The sequence below is a fragment of the Megascapheus bottae genome, chromosome 10, assembly GCF_031878675.1.
Source record: "Megascapheus bottae isolate mThoBot1 chromosome 10, mThoBot2.hap1, whole genome shotgun sequence".
NCBI lineage: Eukaryota > Metazoa > Chordata > Mammalia > Rodentia > Geomyidae > Megascapheus > Megascapheus bottae.
The window spans coordinates 60,385,881-60,408,424 of NC_143518.1; the positions used below are offsets into that span (position 1 = coordinate 60,385,881).

General features: G+C 37.8%; 1 protein-coding gene and 1 non-coding gene across 3 annotated transcripts in view; one reads left to right on the plus strand and one right to left on the minus strand.

Annotated features, from left to right (window-relative positions):
• Positions 1-22,544, minus strand: part of Nek7 (NIMA related kinase 7) — a 134,098-nt gene that overhangs the window by 3,473 nt on the left and 108,081 nt on the right. For both annotated transcript variants that reach the window (XM_090341463.1, XM_090341465.1), the window contains 2 exons: positions 19,933-20,027; positions 15,584-15,697 (listed from right to left, as the gene is read on the minus strand). In XM_090341463.1, coding sequence (XP_090197589.1) covers positions 15,584-15,697; positions 19,933-20,027 — 209 coding nt within the window. The remainder of the gene's footprint in view (positions 1-15,583; positions 15,698-19,932; positions 20,028-22,544) is intronic.
• LOC150058580 (U6 spliceosomal RNA) lies at positions 12,004-12,110 on the plus strand. The gene has a single exon (XR_016536923.1). It is a non-coding gene; the product is annotated as a U6 spliceosomal RNA (small nuclear RNA).

Genomic DNA, 22,544 nt, shown 5'->3' on the forward strand with positions numbered 1-22,544 from the left:
GAGATCTAGCATATACATTATGAATTAGTTCATATAAATATTGACAAATATAAAGTTTTATATTTTATGCAGGAAAACTATTCCTCTAAATGAAAGTGTTAAACTATCAGGAAGATTAATTGTAAATCTCAGTTGGGAATTCCACTGTGTGCTGTAGTATTTAAGTATTCTGACTTTATTCAGAAGAAATGTGAGATTTATTCATACCACCAGTACATTCACATCTCACTACATGAAGAAAGTATCTTCTCTTATGGTCCAGTTCCACCAGTGTAGCTGGGCACTGTCAGGTGTGTGATTCTTAATGCTTTGGAGGCTGAGATCTGGAAGATTGCAATTTGAGGCCAGCCCAGACAGAAAAGTCTGCTAGATTCCATAGCCAAAATAACCAGTGACAAACTAGAATAGACAGGTCAAATGGTAGAGTACAAGCCAAGCAAGTGTGAGGTCCTAAGTTCAAACTCTAATGCTGTCACAAAACAGACAACAACAGAAAAACCAGTACAAGGTTTTATTCTGAATACTAATTGCCATTGGTTTAGGAAACTTTCTTCCCTACACTGTGATTAGTCATATTTGGGTTCTTTTGCTTTGTATCTCCATATTTAGGAATAATGAGACATTCAGAAACTTTGCATTAGCAGGTACAGCAGGTACATGGACATTCAGTCAATGTCCAAATTTTGCATGACTTCATAGTACTCAATTCTTACCATAAGTTTTGTGAAAGTAATGATGAAATGAGGCTGAAAGCTGTTGACACTGCTGTGAGAAGCCTAGTGCTGGGGAGAAAGGCCATTGTGACAGAAATCCAGACTGGCATTGGAGCCTGCCAGATGCTGGCCTTAGTGAGGAGACAAAGGGCTCTTAGGTGAGTCACTGGCTCTGGGAGTTGCATTCTTCCCTTATTAAACAGTAAGATAGCAGCAGGAAGACCAGGAAGAGATCTCCCAGCTCTAATTCCTTAAGCTGTATAATTCTTGCAGAACAAAGGTTGATGACTGGATTGCAGCCAAACCTTCGTAAACTCACTGTGCAGGGTGGTAATTTCATACCCAGTGAGAGGGCCTGGAGGTGTCTGTGCACTCTGCAGAGAAGTTCCTTGGCAGTGATTCTCAGGCACTGTCCTGAGGTGACATTGTGAATCCAGGGGTAAAGATATTACCAGTTAAAATAAAAACAAGTGTATCTAGCCATGCACAATTCAGGAAGAAGGAAAAGCCCACATAGAACAATACTACATTTAGAAAGATAATGTAGTCTAAGAAGTAATCAGATGTTTTGTTTAGAGAAAAGATAAACTGTTACACAAAAATCTAACCAGTAGGGGCCGGGAGTTTGGCCTAGTGGTTAAAGTGCTTGCCTAGCATGCATGAAGACCCGGGTTCGATTCCTCGGTACCACATACATAGATAAAAAGCCAGAAGTAGTGGCTGGGAGTTTGGCCTAATGGTTAAAGTGCTTGCCTAGCATGCATGAAGACCCGGGTTCGATTCCTTGGTACCACATGTAGAAAAAAGCCGGAAGTGGTGCTGGGGCTCAAGTGGTAGAGCTCTAGCCTTGAGAAAGTCCAAGGACTGTGCTCAGGCCCTGAGCTCAAGCCCAGGACTGGCAAAAAAAAAAAAAAGCCAGAAGTGGTGCTGAGGCTCAAGTGGTAGAGCTCTAGCCTTGAGAAAGTCCAAGGACAGTGCTCAGGCCCTGAGCTCAAGCCCAGGACTGGCAAAAAAAAAAAAAAAAATCTAACCAGTAGATACAGTAATGATTTTTTAAAACATGCCAATACTGCCATGTCCTTTACAGCTAGTTTAGAACTCTCCCTTTCCCTGCACAGTTTTTTTCCAAAGGCAGTGGAATTTCCAACCTACTGACAATAAATATCTAGCCCTGAATTCTGGCATGAAGAAAAGCCATGGAAATGGAAGACAGCATGACATGCAAGGATAGCTGAAGATGGCAGTGATTATTTAGCTACACAAAATTAGATACATAAAATATGAAGTACACATCACAATATGTATGAACCAGCCAGGTAGTGTAACATTGCATAAACTATTCATTTTATTAAAATTGAACAAAATTTGAAAAGAACAAAATCCCCCAAGATTAAAATCTGTCTTGGTAGTGAGTCCCTTCCTCAGCAGTTGTATAAGAAATATTTGTGGAGGATAGGCTGGGAGGACCATCGATCTTGTCCCCAGAAGAAGGTCAGAAGTGAGGATCACTTCCAAATGAGAAAGGAAGTGTGATTTGTTTTTCTTTCTTTTCCATTCCATGCCTTCCTTCCCGCTTCACTCACTTGTGCACTCACTCATTTGTTCATCCAAGAAATTCCCTTGGAGTGTTTATTGATGTACCAGACACTTTATTAGGTAGGTGATAAGAATAAAGCAATACATAAAGCAGACACAGCATCCGTCCTTATAAATAGGACAGCAAGGAAGCCATCCAAAGACCTCCAGGTGAACTGCAAAGCTGTGAGTGGCAAGACAGAAGTAAAAGATGACGGGAGGGCACCCAACCTTTCATCTTTCTACACTTATGGAACTGTGAGTTGCTCCACTGGGCCAGGAGAATGGGCAGCTGACCCCATCACTGAAGCCAGTGGAGCCACCTCAATCCTCAGGGGGCCTCTGGTACACCTTGCAGCAGAGGTTCTAGATTACTGGGCCTTTGCTAGCACATTCCACTTCACACTGTGCTTCTCAGCTTCACAGTCTATCTCTTGCAATGTCCAGTGACATCAGAAATGGGCATGAGTGGGGGAGGGACATGGAGACAAAAACATGAGAAGGGGTAGCAATGATTGTTAAGGAATGCACCTTCTATTTGGCGAATATAATGTAACCCTTCTATTAATTACAATAAAAATTAGAAAAGAAAAAAAATGGGCACACGAGCTCCTATCCTCCCAGCTCTGTCATCCCCACATTCAGTTCAGTGCTCTGAGATCACGTCCAATCCAGTCAAGAGCTGGGGTTTGAATGCAGGGCTATGTGCTTGCTAGGCAGGAGTTGAACCCCCATAGGCCACCACCTCCCCCAGTCCTTTTAGCTTTATTTGCCAGATAGGGTCTCATGTTTTTTGCCCAGGGCCAGCCTCCAACTGTAATCTCCTATCTCTGCCTCCTATGTAATGTGGACTGTAGTCATGGGTCACCATATCCAACCTTTACGCCCTGCCAGCCTTGAACTGAAAGGAAACTGCCTATGTCAGGTGTGAGTGACTACATTCAATCTTATGGCCTAGGGAACAGGACAGGGTTTATGGAGGTGGCCTCCGAGCTGCGGTGTGAAGCATGGACTCACTCTTCATATGTCACATGTTGGGAATAAGAGGAAGAAACAGACTGGCCAAGGGCACTCAGCCTGAAAGTGTGAGGTAGGTGGCAGCAACAATGAGTACTTGATGAAGGAGCAATGAGAAAGAAGAAAACACAGATGTAAGGGATGTTCCTACAGACAACAAGAGAGAGCGAGAGATCAGCAACCTTCAGAACCTACTGTATTGGTACAATCAAAAATAGACTTAAGGGGAGTTGGGGAAAGGGAAAGTGGGAGAAAAACATGGCAGGAGGTAACAATGTTCGACAAGAAACATACTCCCTACCTTACGTAGGCAACTATAACACCCCTGTACATCACCCTGACAATAAAGTAAAATAGATCCCAAAGAGAACACCACTAGCAGAAGATCAACTAGATTCCTCTGAGATTTCGGGCAAGAAATATTACTCATAAGACACCTTCAGCCAGGGTAAATGGGAGAAAAGTGCTTCCTTGAAGAGAAGTGAGTGGCCATGAAGGAAAGGCACCGTGATGGTAACCAGGCCACACTTGAGATTCGGACATTTTGAGATAAGGGTAGAAATGGGAATTCCTGAACTTAGGGATTAATTCACGACCAAGTTATATATACTAAATCGATTTTGCAATTCTGCTGTTTCTAGGCATCGGTGAAAGGCTCAAGTGAAAACCTAGGCTCAAGTGAAAAGCTCCTAAACCTCTATTTAACATCATTTTGTGTTGTACAGTTAGCACACATTCATTTGGTTTTAAGAGCAGTTTCCACTCTTGATTATAAAAAAATATTTCTTTCCAAAGAATCTTAACATGTCAGCTACTATATTTTAATTTTGGTGGTATGAGGGGGATTTGAACTCAGAACCTCACTCAGCTAGAGCTCTAACCACCTGAGCAGTCCTTCCTCCAGTCCTGCTTTTTGCTGCCAGCCTAGACTGGCTTTGAACCACGTCCTCCAAATCTCAGCTTCCTGAGTCGACAGGATTATAGGTAGGATCCACTGTTGCCCAGCACTTCTTTTATTTTTAATTGTTTCTCAGCATTGTCATCCCACCCTCCCCCCCCCCCCACAAATCTCATTTCACAGATGAAGAAACTAAGAACCACTTAAAAAAGTAGATAGTAAAACCAGAACCAAGTCACTGGTTACTAGTGTGGGTCTTTCCCGTTTTATTGGTCGAGAGCTGGCTTATTCTCATTTAAGTCTTTTGGTCCTTGTGATGACTGCTTCAGCTCTGAATGCATAATGAGACTTGGCAGCTGGATTTCAAATCATCTATGGTCCCTCAGGTTGAGGTAGCCACTGTGTTCCAATTGGGGACACGAGTTACTAGTACTAACAGGAAGTATCAGTTACTAGGTGGTCAAGGTAAGAGTGTGAAAGGTGAATTCTCATATCTTTTACTCCATTGAGAAAGTGCTCTGACTGCCATTAGGCAAAACCAGTAGCAAAATGTTTCAAATGTCACTAAGGTGTCAACTAACTTTTCTTTTCATATTCTCCAGCAAATCAACAGATTAGAATCCAGGTCTCCATGCAAGACTATGTAACTCTGAACACTGGCTAGGTCTATGAAGGGCTTGCTAAAAGAGTATGACTGCTGCACATAATCCATCTGTACAACTTTAGATAATCTGACTTCTCTACTTTACTCAACAGATTACCACAAGGACACATACTTGGCAATACAGAAGTTCAATGTCCTGGAAAATCATCTTTCCACACTGCTTTAATGCTTGTTTTTGACTCTATCAATTATCACTTTGATGCATGAGAAAATTGCTGTTAGGGACACTGACACATTACTTAGGGACCTTACATGAGATATTTTTATCTTAACAATAGGAAAAATGTTCTTTTACCTCTTGTTCTGTTTCCTTTCATGCTGCGACACAAAGGAAGCAAGAACCAAATGAGAAGCTCAAGCGCAGCACTGGTAGCCATTGGGAGAGTTGTCTGCCTGTGCACTGCTGCACCATTGGCTCTCCATGTGTTGTCTCTCTGTCTCTTTTTCTCTTTTACATTTCTATTTCTTGTTCGATTTTTTGTTGTAAGTCATCCCAATTCCTTTTTTTTTTTGGTTGGTCATGGAACTTGAACTCTGGGCCTGGGCGTCCCTGAGCTCTTCAGCTCAAGGCTACTGCCATACCCCAAGTCACAGCATCACTTCCAGTATTCTGGTGGTTAATTGGAGATAAGAGTCTCATGGACTTTAGTGCCCAGGGTGGCTCTGAACCACAATCCTCAGATTTCAGCCTCCTGAGTAGCTGATTACAGGCATGAGCCACTACTCTGGCTATCGCCAATCTTTTTTTTTGTTCTCAATGTACTATGTGCAGTTATTTCTTTTCTCTTTTCTTTCCCCTATGGTGAATCTCTTGTGGTTTCTGTATCTGACTTTGTTACCTAGTATATTGTATATACATTTATTTATTTGAAATAGGGAAGGGGGAAACAATATGATTATTAAGGGGGACAAAAACATGAGAAGGGGTATCAATATTCAAGAAATAATGCACCCACTACCTCACAAATGTAACTGTAACCCCTTTGTACATTACTCCGACAATAAAGTAAAAATAAAAAAATATTTTTTTAAAAAAGAAGAAAAAGTGGGTTTGAAATTATATAGTTAGAGATTTACATAGACTGAGTTCTCAGTTTGATGGATTTTTTTTTCCTTTGGCACATATATCCAAACTCTGAATGTTCCAAAAATAGACTTAAATTGACCAAGGGGAAAGTCAGCTGCAATAGGCTACTGGCAACAAAAAAAAAAAAAAAAAAAAAAAAACCTCAAATTATTTGATGCATGAACTCAATGAAGTCATTGGCAATTTGGTTTAAAATGCAAATTAGTATAGATCTATATGCAGTTTTCCATTAGATGAAAAATTAAAGGTATATAAACATGGCCACACTGTATCCCTTCCTCATTCATTGTATACAAAATGTTAACATTTTTAGATGACAGCCATTTTTTCTATATCATGATGAAGAGGATCATACAAGAGGCACCTCTATAATATAACCCAAGAATACTTTTGATCAAGTTCAGCATTCATTAATTATAGAAAAACAAAACCCTTAGCTTGGCCAGTGAAGATTAGATTTTTAGGTTGTTAGGTAACTATTTATTTCAGGTAAAATCATTTGGTTGTTCAGGGATAAACTTTCTGGAGCTGGGAGACACTTTCAAAGGCCGCTACTTTGACTTATATGTGCCAAAGAATTATTAGTGTTTCTAAAATTCCAATGGATCAGTGAAAATACAGATCCTAGACTATTTTTAGATCAAATGCCAACTCTCTACATTCTATAAGACAACTCTGGACTTCCAATATATAATGATAAATCAGAGAGAAAAGGAACTTCTCAAATCCAATATTGATTAACCTTTATGCACATTTTCACATGACTGTGCTAATTCTAGTTTTCGTGACAATTCCATGGTTAGGAGCTATTATTCCTACAATTTTATGGAGTAACATTCCTGTGGTTAAAAAACCAGGAAACAAAACTATCTAACTTCAGACTTTGGATTTTTGGATACTGTGACATACTGCCAGAGGGGAATTCTAACTTGGTCTGCAGGTTTCCTCCTCCTGGCCACCTCAGCACAAATACAGATGGCTTTTCATGCAATAGAGAGTAGATTGTTGGGCCAATTTTCAAAAAACAGTCAGCTCTAAAACAAATGGTCAAAACACAAACCAACAGAATCTGTCTAGGGCTCCACAAAACTCTTGATGAGATAGAGACAAGACTACCTTACCTGTAAGAAATTCTCTTAAACAATGACACAAATATCCAGGTGATTTTGTGACTAGGGTGGCAATTTTAATGTCATTTTTAATATGTCTCATTTATTAAAGTGGCATTAACTCCCTCCAAACAAAATGTATATGAATTTTAACTTGAACGATGGCCTCATTCTAGATTATAAATTTATATTACAAGGGTATAGGATATTGTTTGATGGTACAGCACTTACCTAGCATGTAAAAGGCTCTGAATATAATCAATCCACAAAACAAACAAAAACCTACTTATGCAGATCTCAGAAAAGTTAAAAATGATTTCTAGCTTCCTATCACAGTCAAATATTAAATCATCAAAATGAAACTATGTTGCTGTTTTAGTTTTTTTTTTTAAGTTCCTACAGCACTCTGGAAGAAGACATGTTACTTTAAAAATCAAATTATCCAATATTTATAATGAAGTCCCAAGGATTCTATTATTATTTACTGTGCTTAAGAAAAAAATGTTAAGATAACAGTAAAAATTATCTCTACGTTAGTCTCTAAAAATGTTGGGCAATCATTTGCTGAAAAATTTTACTATGGTGGAATCAAGGCAGAGTGCTTTCCATTTAATACTTTAAAATACAGAGACAATGTTCATGGCCTGTGGCATTACAACATGTATAAAAAGAAGAGCAAATAAAAAGGTATGGTTTATGTTGTGCTAGTCCCTGTTTGTTAGTAAACTATGTGTACTTTGTTGTTTTTTTTTTAAATTGTCCTATGGAATTTGTTAAAATAAGCAGAAATAAAGGTCTGCATAAACAATAGCCTTCCCCAAATCAGAGAAAACTGTTTAATTCAGGTGCTTCTAAGACAGTAAAATGACAACACAGAACAACAAATAAGTAAAACATTATAAAGGAAAACTAAAATGGAGTCTCTGTAAGATTTCTAAAAGATTAAAAATTATTTTTTTCAATAAACCAGACTAAAGAGAATGTTGAGTCATTGTTGTCAGGGTGATAACCCAATTACAGATCAAGTTCAGTCATGTATAGGTAACAACAATACAGCTCTTTGTGCATTATAGCTCTAGGTCACTAGCTCAACTCTCAATAGAATAATAAAGACTAGTGCTACTGTACTGTTTCTTTTTCACCCCATCTTAATCCCTCTGAGACCAATTATGTTATATCAGCCTCCCAGATATATCCAATTTCCATCTACCCAAGGACATATTTTAGCGCCCCCAAAGTGGGTCTAATGCATTAAAGTACACTATCTTTTGGAGCTTTAGCTATTTATACAGAATGACTGGGTATATCTAAGCTGCGCACGAACCTGTCACCAGTGATAGGCTTGGGGGAAGAGGGAAAAGGAAAAAGTAGTCTTACACAGACAGAAGGTAACGTAATGTCTATATTTCATAACTGAAGATCACTCAGTATCTTTTAAAAACTCAAAGTCTTACAGAAAGTTGCATGTTTCATGGGATCCCACAGGAGGTGTGAAGTGTAGGGAGTCGGTTTGGATTCGTGTCTGTAAGGAGTGAGTCTCCATTGTCACTTCAGAAGCACAAGTGAACAAAGGGACTACTTGAATGTTTTGGGGTTTTTTTTAAACAAAAAAGGAACATTCATAATTTAAAGATGTAACCTTATCTGGCAATTTTTAGTATAGCAGTCAATTGGATTTCTGTGATGAAAATACCAAACTTAATAAAACGATTTAGCAAGGAAGCTCAAATGTTCACAGTGTTTGACACAACGCTGGGTGCTGATTTTAATAATAAGCACAACAGCGCATTTTAGAAGTGAAGTTTTCTTACCTCACTTAGCATAGAACTACATAATTACAGATGCTACAGAAACATCTGAACAGCTTTCCCTTCAAGTGGTATTTGTGCCCTATATTAAATATAATGTACTTCATTTAAGTGTCCTTGAAATAATATATTAGGAAGAATTTTCCAGCACATACCTAAGTAATACAAGCTAATTCCCAGCAACAATTCTAGGGAATTAATAAAGTTATATCAACATATGAGAATCCTGCAAATATAAAAGAAATTACTTAGGTCTAAAGTTTTTAGAAGCTGCTTACTTCAAAACCTGGAAAAATACTCTCTACCTTGCTTTTGCCCACTTATCATGGCTTCATTCTACATTGGTGCTTTTACAAGAAAAAAAGATAAAGGCCCTATTTTTGTCACTGACTCAAATTTTGAAAAATCTTTCTCTAAACATTCTCTGAAATTAACAAAATGTTCAGTTAAAAATTGGTCATAATTTTTACAGGTTTAATATACAGCATTTTCCCTTTCATTAATAATGAATATCTGGAATATGAAAATATAGGTAAAATCACAAGCAGTAACTTTTTGCACTCAGTGCATTGCTCTGATGCCTGCCTTGAGAAGCACATAGATTTACATATACTCTTAACATGCAAAAGTCAACCGGGTACCCAGTCCAGACATTCACTGCTACCTGGTCCCAACTCTCCTGACTGTGCCTCTGCCCTAGATATGCCACCCTCCATGGCAAGGATGCCAGGCAGATACTTCAAGTGAGAGGGTACTGATGCAAAAGAGCTAAGTGAGGAGCTGGTAAGACACCCAAGGGTCTCCTCTGGCCTTGTGCTCCTGCAGCACAGGGAGGGAGGGAGGGAAGGAGGAACTGGACCATTGGCCTTTGCTCTCACACTGAATTCACTGCCACTTGTTACCATGTAGAATGGGAACAAAGCCAGCACCCTTCTTTAACCAAACACCCAGTGATAGGGAATAAAGAAAACTATTACTTCACGAGCTGAAAAAAAAAAATCCAGAATTAGTTTTATCAAAACCACATAACTGCATCATCCTCACCAATGACTTGAGACATATCTGATACCAGTTTCATGCAATTAAAAATTTATTATTCTTTATATATAATCAAGTGCAGGAAAATGGCTACTGTTCTTAATCTTTGTATTGGATTTCAGATCCTCTGGAAAAAGGCGGTTTTTGTTTCAGGAACAATGACAGTGATACTGTTTGCTCACTTTACTTGCATGGGACACTGCTGTCAGGCTACATTGCTGTGTGACATTGCCTCGGTCTCTGACTTAATAAAAGTGAAGGGACACAGTATCTAGCTCCCATCCATAAGTGCTGCTGTAATAAAAATCCTCTTTATTACAAAGATGTTAGCCATTTCCCCAGTGTGTTACAGATGCTCAAAGTTTTTTTTTTTTTCTCCAAGCATGGTTTTGCTTAATTCTCCCCTCTTTCTTTTCTCAAACCAACTCCATCCATGTACTCCATTTTTGTTTCATCTTTTAGGCTCTCATCTGCAAACCCCACTCTTGACTTCTCAGAACTTTCTCCCAAACCTATCCATTCAGGGTTTTTACTAACACTCTCATGATGTGGTTCATAGAACAAATGCATAATTGTGGGGAGGATTCCAGTGTCTATCTTAAAGAAGCAAAATACTCTGTCCAAATTCCCAATACCTCCATGGACATTTCTGATGTCAATCAACACTTAAAAGAATGAAAAACATTCAAGGCATTATATTAGCAAAAGAAAACTATCACATCTTCCACCGTATAATTTTTGCTTTCCTACACAATCCTTCAGAGAACTTTCATTCAAATTGGCACTCATTAGGTCACTCACTTTTTAAAAATTTAATTCTTTTAATCTCACTTTTTCCTCAACCGGTGGCCCAATGTTTAAAAATTATCAGGCACCAGAAATACCAAAGAACAGTTATTTGGAGGCAGAAGCTGAACACTGTGGAAGGAAACTGGTGTGCTAGGAAACACCAGCAGGAAAAGAGGCCAGGGAAGAGTCAGAGAAGATGATAGCCAAGCTGTGCTTCAAAGGAGAAGAATGAGGTTACCTAGTCAAGATCAGGGCAGGGAATCCTTCAGAAAGAGGAAACAAGATCTAGAAAGCATGAGAATTGTGGGAACTTCTACTAAAACTTGCATTAGAGACTGAAGGGAGAGAAAGAATTGTCTTTTGACCCGCAGTTACTTATATAGTGCTGTCTAACACATTTAATTTACACAAAGGGATATCGTAGGGAAAGCATCTGCTTTCAATCCAAGATTCTTGTTCAGAATAGTACTTCCACACTGATACATAGATGAACTCATGACTTAAAAAAAGAATAGGACACTCAAATAAAACTATAATGAGCTGGGCATGGTGGCTCGCATCTGTAATCCTAGCTACTCAAGAGGTTGAGATCTGAAGATCATGATTCAAAGCCAGCCCAGGCATTAAAGTCTGTTAGACTCTTATCACCAATTAAATACTAGAAAACTGGAAGTAGCGCAGTGGCTCAAGGGGTAGGGTAGTAGCCTTGAGCTAAAGAGTTCAAGGACAGTGCCCAGGTCCAGAGTTCAAGCCCCCACAACTGACTAAAAAAAAAAAAAGAAATCTATAATGAAATCATGAAAAGTAAAAAGAACGTGCATTTCCTAATAGCATTCATATGTAGGTGAAACATAGAAAATTTAAAGGTTACAAGCTTCTAAACTCTCCCATGGAGTTAAGAAATGACTAGACTATAGGTTTCCTTAAGATTCTTGTTAAATAATAATAACTGGCAGACATAGCTGAGGATTTTATGAAATGTTTGCTTCAAACTTTTCTGGAACAGGAGCCTTATGTTTATCAGTAGCTAAGTAAATCTGTCAAGCTCTCAAACACATAGGTGTATATGTGTGTGTGTGTGTGTGTGTGTGTGTGTGTGTGTGTGTGTGTGAAATTAATTTACTCACTATTTTTATTTTTCAGTAACAATGCTTTGCCATTTTGGCTATAAGATGGATATATTTTTGTGGTCTTTTAAGTTGAAGTTCACTATTGAAAAACTTTGAGCTTTGCTTTTTGTTGGTTCCAGTATTTTGCTATGTTAACCAATTAAACTCAAATTGTAATTTAAAAAAAGTAACAGTGGTGCTCACTTCAGCAGCACATATACTAAAATTGGAATGATACAGACAAGATTAGCATGGCCCCTGCACAAGGATGACACACAAATTCGTGAAGCGTTCCATATTTTTATCAAATTTTTTTCATATAATTTTTATTGTAAATAATAGAAGGGTTACATTATATTCACCAGATAGAAGGTACATTACTTCACAAACACTGATACCTTTTCTCATGTTTTGGTCCCCATTTCCCTCTTATATATAGATATTTATGCCCATTATAACTCCTGAAAAATTTGAAAATAGTATTTCAGTAGCTTAATATCATTTATTTTCATGAGAACTTCATTTCCTTGAATATAAATGTATTTTTGAATAGAAATATTGTAGATTGCCTGTTAATTTAACTGGTTTCTATTACTAAACATTCTCGAAATGTTGTTACTTTTAGAAGATTGTTCATTATATCATTGGAATAATTACAGTGTATATAAATATGAAGTTGTATGAGTATACTAAAGACAAAGCTTTGTGCTTCTAGAACCCATTATACTTTCTTTTTGTCCTGGTGCTTGAACTCAGGGCCTGGACTCTGGCTTTGAGTCTGCGATCAAGAATAGCACACTAGCATCACTTTCAGCTTTTTCAGAGTCGTTTATTGAAGATAAGATTTTCATATGCATTTTTGACCTGACTAGCTTTGAACCCTGATCCCCTGATCTCAGCCTCCCGAGTAGCTAGGATTACAAGAATTAAGCCACTGATAACCTGGCCCCAGTATAATATTTGACAATTAGCAAGTCTGTATATGTACAGAACATCATATTATAATAAATTTATACTGTGCATAATGTTCAAAATAACTGAACATGTATGCATCCCTAAAGGTTTATCTTTTCTTTGCAGTGAAAATATTTAAATTTTTTGAAATATATAGTTTATTAATATTTATATACTTATACACTGCATGATAGGACACAGAATTCACTTTTACTATAAGAGTACAATTACAAAATGAGCGGGGGGAGGGTTGGAGGGAAATGGGGACCATGTCATGAGAAAGGGTATCAATGTTTGTGAAGTTATGCATCTTCTATCTGGTGACTATAATGTAACCCTTCTATTAATCACAATAAAAAATTTTAAAAAAAGAGTACGATTACAAGCTTTCCCACATTCATCCCTCCTTCTATGTTTCTACCCCATATAATTGTTATTCTATGATAACTTCTGTAACTGCTATGATATTATGACAATAAAATTATAAGATTGCATTTATGAGTAAAAAAAAAGTAACAGTGATCATCACAATCTGTTGGCAATGAACTTTACAACTTGGGATAGGGGTTGGGAAGAGCGAAATTAGGAGAAAAATGTGAAGAAGGTAACAATGTTTGACAAGAAATGTACTCACTGTCTTACAGAGATGTAAGTAAAACCCCTCTGTACATCACCCTGACAATAAAATTAAATTAAAAAATATGTATAGGGCCTACCTTATTTAAAAAAAGAACAAACTTCAGACATCATTATGTTAGTAACAAATCTGCTCAGGTTTTAGTTGCCACAATGAATTCTGAAAAATTATTTTGCAAACAGCTTTTACTTCAGGAAAGAAAATGTTTACTTGCATATCTGCATTTCAAGGCTTTTGTTCTAGGACCTCTTCTACATAACTGATCAGATTAAAGTAACACTTAGATAGTCTGCATATTGTTCACATTCGTTCTTGAGTCAATATGATTTCCTGTTTACCTATTATGATTTTGTAGCTTTCTATTTCATCAGGGCATGGCAACAGATTTTAACAATACAGTGAACTGCACTCTTTTTGGGCGGAGATCCACCATATGTGTTTTACTTTATAGCTCTTTTTAAAACCGGTTACTCTACAGAGCAAAGTAAAAGGTGGAACCTATTTTCCTTTCCCACCCTGAAGACCTTCTATCTGGGCCAGACTTTGATATGTGCCCCTTGGCTGAGAACCCACATCTCCAACTTCACACTCAGCTGCAGTGAGGTAGCCCTGCAGGCAGGCCGACTTCAACGAACCACGAGTGGTATCATCATTAAAATCCTGCTGAAGGTCACCATGGTAACCGCCTGCTGAGGCCTCACTGCTGCACTCCGCATCTCCTAATCAGCTACCATGTGAAATGCAAATTCAGACAGTCTGAAAATTAGTCAAGAAGAATAGGGGATGAGGATGCAGATATGTGAAATATTCATGTGCTTCATGGAAAAAAGAAGACAGCATGAATGACACAACAAAGAAAGGCCCCTGACATTCTTGCTATCGTTTTGCATTATTGTTCACACCCTACTCTATTTCTGGGCTGAGAGTTCTGAAGTTGGTTTTGTGAAATGCCATATTTATATTCTATACCCAAAATAGTAATTAAAAACGGCTAACATAAGAACAGTAAGACCAAATAAAGATAAATTACCTCTAAATTACCATTGCTGCCTTTTAAGAGTGTCTTCTAATTACCTAAATACAAGTGCCATGAGGCAATAAACTAGACATCCTTGATTATCAGTATCAAAACTATAAGAAGAAAGCATACAAAACAGATGCCTTATACATGGTTTTAAAAAATCCTTTGGAGATATTTATTATTCAGGATATACAGACTGAAATTTCCCTACACAATACCAAGACCAAATGCTGTTCATTTCTTTCACAATAGAAAGACTGACAGGATTACCTAATAAGTGAACATTCTAATTGTTTTACATTTTCCTTTGCTCCTTTCCATTTTCCTGGGGTAAAATATCTATTGCTCATGAGGTGAGATGTCCTATGGACAGACAACACTTTCTCTGGGAGGCGCCCAGATGCACAGTGCAGAAAGAACTTGTGTGAACACATCTCAGTTGACCTGTGAATCCACTTCTATATACTTCCTCTATAAATTCGGGTGCAATCAGAATATGTTAGGAGAAGATTGGAGATGCTTTATTTGATGGAGAATTGGATGCTGGGTACTGCCAAAACAACTCATTTCGGTGGTACCAAGGCAAACAAGGATTCAGATTCAAAAATGTTGAAACATTCCGTTCTGTTCACTATAACCTCAAACCGCTTATCCATGGGACTGAGTGCAGCCATCAGGCAGTCAGAGAATAGGTATCAGCAAAGAGGAAGAATAGAGCTCAGCATACAAGGCTGAGACAGGGATGTACGTTTCAAAATTCTGAAAACAGGGATGGGAGGGGAACTCTGCTACACCAGAGAGTTGTACTGTTTGCTGGTCTGGACCATGAGAATGCTGTGTTGACCTGCTAAAAGGGGCCACCCGTGGTGAGGTCAGGGTCACGGGACATGCTCAGAGCCTGGGAGTGGGCACTGGTCCTTTCCTTCTTATGTCCAGTCCACTGCGGCCAACCACTATTCCACCCAGGAAGTAGCCAGTTTTATGCCACATGTTGCATTGTGTCCACTCCTCATTATGATGGCAGTCACTTCTAAGCAGCAAGAGACTGAAAACCTGCTTCTGTCACGTGTGCCACTCACTGGATTTCTGGGTAAGGTAAAATTCTGTAAGCAAACATGCACATGACAAAGTGAACAAGAGACACAAGGACTGAGCAGGACTTACTTCTTCTGAATAGTGATCTGAAGGAAGAGGTGGGTAGTCGCATTGCTCTATCTTCTTACACAGCGAGTATAAATTCATCTTGTCACCATAGAAAGGACTCTGTAGTGCAGCCATCTGAAAAAATGTCCCCTTCACAGGTTAATTTCAGCAAGTACATTAGACTAGAGTGGCAAATAATTATAAATCCATTAAATAAAACTATCCGGTTATTTTAATTTTCATGCAAATCCCTTTCTGAGGATTGTTAAGTGCTACGAATCCTTAGTTCAACTTTTAGTTATGTAATTTTTGCATCATTTAAAATTCCCTAATATGAAGACACATTTAGCATATTTCTAGAGATATACAATATTAAACAAAATTAAGAACCAGAACATATATCACTTGAGAACTCTTTGCATGTATAATGCCATAAAAATAACATGACAAAATACACATCACAATGTATAGCACCATCATAGAGTGGTTGGAACTTAAGAGCCATAAAGCGGAAGTAAAACTGAATTATAATCCAGTAATAGTTTAATGAACAGAATGCATGTCATCTTTTACTGGATCCTATTTTTTGAGAGGGGAAAAAAGAAGAAATTTGAGTATTATAATTGACCTCAAATAGTTTGCAATGAATTAGAACTTCTCTTCTTTTTTAAATTATTTTTTTAATTTTTTGGGGCCAGTCCTGGGCTTGAGCTCAGGGCCTGAGCACTGTCCTTGGACTTTCTCAAGGCTAGAGCTCTACCACTTGAGCCTCAGCACCATTTACAGCTTTTTTTCCCTATGTACGTGGTACCAAGGAATCGAACCCGGGTCTTCGTGCATCCAGGGCAAGCACTCTACCACTAGGCCAAACTCCTGGTGCAGAACTTCTCTTCTTTTGATAATGTCTCAGAACACTAAATATGTTCAAAAAGTCTACAAGTCCAGGCATCTAAATGAGACTTTTGTACAGAAAAACATGACTCAGAGGATGAGCAACATTAAAAACAGACATTATTGAATTTAAATTTATTTTAAGACAAGGTCCTAACTTGACATTTAAAGTGCAAGCAAATGCTGTGGTAAGCAGGGTTACAAACTAAAAATTCAATTTAAAATGTTCACATCCTGTTCAGAACCTTCTGAATCTTTGAACCGCAGCAGCAAGGATCCAACATGGAGTGCCAGGCTGCCCAAAGCCAGTCACCCTTTTCTACATGTGCTAATAAGTTTGATTTTGGAAGGACAATGTGTACATTCCCCAGACAGGCAGAGTGTGGGTGAAACACGCTGGTCCATGCTGTGCTACTCAGCGAGCGTCAGTGGGGACAGGACAAGCTGAAAATGGCTCTCATCTGTCTTCTGTGCTCTAGACAGGGTTTAACTCCTTCAGAACCTCAGCCAGGAGGACAGGTTCAGCACACCAGGCCTGGAAGGCAGCTTAACAAACTGATAACTAGCCTGTATTAAATATAAAACCTACAGAAACTTACACAGACTAACCAAGGAACAGTTGTTCCCCACGGCAAGAAAACCAGTACAAAATAACTGAAGTCACTCCCAAACAAACAAACAAAAAATACACTACAAAAGAGGAAACTTCTAAAGAAGGAACTCTGATATTTTAAAATTTAAAATGCAAGGGACACTTCATAATAGAATGTCCAAAATGTCATCTTAAAAAAATACATTGAGTATATAAAGTATAGTCTCCTTACTTTGTTAAAAAAAAAACCTCAAGTAAATATACACATATTCATTATCATATGCTAGGAGTTCATTATACTACTTTTGTCTCAATACTGCAGAGTGTTAAAAAAAAAAAAGCTGAATGTCCCCTAAGGAGTTAAACAGGAATAGTATATTTTCATGCATCTCCTGCTTTGACAGATGAAAAATGTCAACTGTCCTGTTTTTATTTTCAAGCTTTTGCACTATTCATCTGGTTCATTAGTGCATCTCCATGCTGCCCCTGACAGCTGCTCGCCCTCTCCTCCCAGCAGCTGAATTTTTCAGGCTAATTTGATCCTCCACACTGAGACGATCGCTAGAATGATTGACTTGCTCCCTGACCTCCAGGGTCTGACTTTCCTGATTAGTATTCTGGGGGTGTTGGAGGGACGAAAGCCCACTGTCTGTCTTCAGGGCTGGTGGCAGCTCTCTTTTTTTTTGAACTGTAAGCCACCAACCTACAACCCTGGAAGGATGCAATTGCTGCGCCGAACAATAAAGGAAATGTGTAAAACCCACTTTTCCATGTAAAGGTCCGTGTAGCAAAAGCTCAGCGTCTTGATTTTAATTAGTAAAGTCTACTTTGTTGCATATCAATTAAAACTGCACTGCTAGGGTTTTTTTTTTAATATAAAGGTTTCAGAACTATTTGAAAGTATAATTTTCTGAGTTTAAAATACATTTTCAGAAAAAGCTCCCTACTCTTCACTGTTAGCGATAATCTCTTAGTAGGTTACAATTAAAAAAATGTATATGATGTTATAGCTAAATTGTTTTAAAGCTAAATTGATGCATCTTTTCATTAACATTGCATTCAAGTGAAACTGAAAAGATATACAACACATAAATTAAATCTTTATAGACAAATTCTTATTTTTGAATACAGGAGTTGAGAAAAATGCATTAAGGTGAAAATTATCATTAGCATGACACTTCTATTGGAGCCATGAAATTACACAACTCATAAATGTAGATATGGCCAAAGAAATAACTTCTACTTAAATGGTCATTTTAACAGCATGTAAAAATTGGACCTTGTTTTGCAAAGACAAATTTACTTCAGTTCTAATATGAGTTTGCAATCTTGACCCCTCCTCCTCCACCACCAGCATTAATCAGCTCAACTTAGCAATTTTTATTGATAAACTTAATCTAATTACTGGGAACCTAACTTGTTATTTTGTTTTAGGCATTTAAATAAAAAATGTTATTTGGATTGTATTAGATTATAGCCTATAGGATCCCAACGTTACCAAATGGTAAATACCTTAGAAACACAAAGAGAATAATTTTAAAATTAGAGTAACAATATTATCAAGCTGATTCTTTTCAACACTGCACCAATTTGCAGAATATAAAACAGTGATTAAAAATAATTTGTCATTCCATTTGTATATGAAAACCATTTTTGTTACATCACCATTTTACAAAATCCCATAAAGAAAATTGAGAATATTTTACTTGAGGAATTGTATCTTTGATTTGGAGTAGTCATTAGTTACCTTTGTAGGAAGACTAGAATAAATAACCTCAGCTGCCTGAAACTACCTGAAATGTTCACTTAGTACAATAACAAAAGATTATAATGTAAACTAGAAAAGGCATCTCCACTTCCAAGTAATGGTGGTGCAGTGGAAACAGACTGACCTCATTTTGTACTCACTGAAGTCACGAGGACAAAGAAACAGAAAAAGCAAGAAATATACTGGTTTCTCCCTGTCCATATCATATTTCTTTTTTTATTATTGATTTTTTTCATATTTTTATTGTAATTAATAGAAGGGTTACATGATATTTTCCAGATAGATGGTGCATTAATTCCCATACACTGATACCCTTTCACATGTCTTGGTCCCCATTTCCCTCCCACCCACCTCCACCCCTCATCTTGTTTTCCCCTGTTCCCTATCCAATTTCAAATAACCAAATACAAATATAGAGATATAAAAACTATTGCACATAGTGGGCATTGTCACTTTATTAAAATAAGAGTAGACTAATTTCAATTAACAGCTTTGAATCAAAGTGTTTTCTTACCATCTGATAAAATAATAAAACAGTCACTAACTGGAGATACTCTTCAATGTTGTCGTTCTATAAAATGGTATGAAAGGTGTTTGGTAATAGTATGCTTTCTTCTCTGTTCACATTATTCCACAGCAGTAGTTCTTGAGACTGGACTTACACAATTCCATCTTCCTTTGATAAGAACAAGAGAGTCCTTCCCTGATATAATTTATGACTCATGAAACCTACCTTAAGTGATAACCTATAAGAATTTTTGCATACCATCCTTCAAGTTGAGTAATATGTGAAACAAAACACTGATATATCTGTTTCATTACTGCCTTCCTGAAATGTACTAAATAAGCTTTTCCACAGATGTTCAAATATCTGCTTTATGAACTGGGAAATTCATAAGAAAAATGAAATTCTCACCAAAAGACTTGAAAATGAATAAGAAGTTAATGTGTGGGGATCTATTCTTATTAAATTCAATGATAAAAAGTTACTACCTCGATAAGCTAATTCCTGCTGATTGAAAAGCTGATTCTGGACGTGATGCAGGAAAGGTGCATAATGCAGGTTAAAGACAAGTACCCATCATGCCCCACTGCATGGGATTGACCAGCAATACCTACCTCATACAGCAGGCAGCCGAGAGACCAGATGTCAGACTTGAAGTTGTATCCATTTTCATGTATTCTCTCTGGAGACATGTAATAAGGGGTACCCACTGAAAACATAAGACAAAGAGAACAAGGAATATGAACATGAAAGTGCAACTATCAAAATTTAAAAAAAAAACACAAATTGTTGTTAAAGACAATATCATTAAATATTGACGAGGATGGCAAAACTCTTTTTGAAAACATTCAGAAGTATTTAATTGCCTTTTTACTCTTTGACCATTATAAATCAAGTGTACTGATACCTACACCATAATAAAAAGGCTGTGGTGTTTAAATTTGAATTTATTCTCCTTTGATCAATATACTTATTAGCATTGAAGGAGCATAACTAAAGCGGAATTCTAACAACAACAACAAAAAGTCCACCTAAAAAATTCATAGAAGCTTTACGTTTTTAAAACATGGCTTTTGCATCTCAAATAATTAAACATGATAACTTACAGTTTACTTTAAGCCAATAGCAGTGCACAACAATTAGAAGAACATGTGCAAAACCAGTCATACTTGCTAACATCTACAGAAGCATCTCTGAGGACATGGTCCCAGCTCCTACACTGTCAATGTTCTACTGGCAGTACCTAGCGATCCCTCTGGAATGCAGGAACTGCGCACAAGGCTAGGTAGCAACATGTATGAGACTGCTCCAGTTCCAGAAAAGTTCTGAGCTCCCACTACTACTGAGGCTACTTTAAAGACTTTTTATATAAGTACTTCTAAAAATACTTAGTACTAAAATACTATGACATTTTTCTCTTTTCTTTAGCTGTTTTAAAAAGTATCAATGTTATTTAAAAATAAGCACAGTAAAAACATTTAATTGACATTCAAGGTGAATGTCAATTTAAGTTTAATGACTATAGACTTATCATTAGCAGCCTTCAGTTTTTGTTAAACATAAAGTCAAAATCTAGAAACAATATTTAGGTATCTTATCTACCAGAGGAAATGGCTGCTACTCAGGAAAAATGAGCATTCTGCTTTTTCTACTAATTTTCAAGAACTCTCCAGATATACACTACAAACCTTAATGAGACTAACTTTTAATACTAAACAAGGGTTTTAGAGACAGTAGAGCCATGTCAATAATCAAAGCACTTTCCTCAAAGGCAGGAGTCAGGTCTCCAAAAGAAGTTACACCCTAATGCCCATGTGAAAATTCCCAGGCTCCTACTGAAAACACCATGGGCCATACATCCATTTTCACTACTAATAGATGCATTAGTTAGAATGGGTAAGAGAGAAATATTTGTGAAAGGGAAGGAGTGCACATGCGCACCAAAATCATATCGGAGCTCTTCAGTTAGGAAGTGAAGGAGACAAATTTCACTTATTGCATTCACCTTGAGCCACAAATTTACCAGTTTCAAGCAGTGTCAGGAAAACACAGAACGAGACAGGCTTTATGTAACTGCATAAAGCGATCTGGCTTTGGGAGTTCGGGCTGCTTCTTCTTGCAGTTTGCATAAGCAGCACCAGCGATTGGAAGCAGTTACAGCATCTCTCCACTGAAGGAAGGAAGGAAGGAAGGAAGGAAGGAAGGAAGGAAGGAAGGAAGGAAGGAAGGAAGGAAGGAAGGAAGGAAGGAAGGAAGCAAGCTAGTGTTGGAATAATGCACGGGCTCTGCAGAGGTTCATGGTTTCAGTATATAAAGCAAGTGACTGGCAGTGAGGAATGTGCACAGAGGCTTTATGGAATCCACAGGGGGCAGCTGAAAACACTGAGGCTTGAAGGTTCAGAGTTTACCCAAAGCAAAGGTAATTTTAACCAGGAGCTCTGGGAAGCCTGCTGATACATTAGGGGTTTGATACGAGTGTGAAAGATTGATGATAGGGAAAAGGAAGAACAAATACTAGCATTTTACAGAGATTAGCCCCAGCATAACACCTTAACTGCAACACCAACTGAACTCACCGTCATGACCCCCAAGTGAAGGGAGCAGAAAAAGAACCATTAGGCATTCTAAACTAACTTAACAGGGACAAGATTCCAATGTGCAAAGAAGCCTTTTGTAGTGCGCTGCTGGAGGTCATCATGAAAGGTGACACCCTCACTGCTGCTATTTTAAGCCTAGACATGATACTCCTTCACATTATAAAGAACGAACACGCTAATCCTGTAGATACATGTTTCGTTATAATGTGCACACGGCAGTCATCTTCAATACATATGAATATGTAAATCTAAATATGATACTCACCTCCTGATCGACACATTTCCAAAATAGTAGCACTCTGCACTCCAGCTAACAATTGGGTAAATTCATAATTAACTGCCAAGCACAGGCAGGCCTAAGAGAGGGGTAGCTGTGCTGTCTCCCTCTGACATGCTCCCTGCGCCCTCCACTCTGGACCCAGCCCTGACACTGAGCAAAGACATGCAGCACCACCACAGCAGAAGCTGATTTGTCTCTACCTGGCTCACTCTAGCACAGGGGCCTAAAGTTCCCAAGCTCAGAAAGATGTACACTGCATCCAAATGCAGCAATATGCTTTCAACATTTCAAATTTAATGAAGATATAATTATGTCCTAAAATCCCTTTAAGAAAAAAAAATCTGTGACA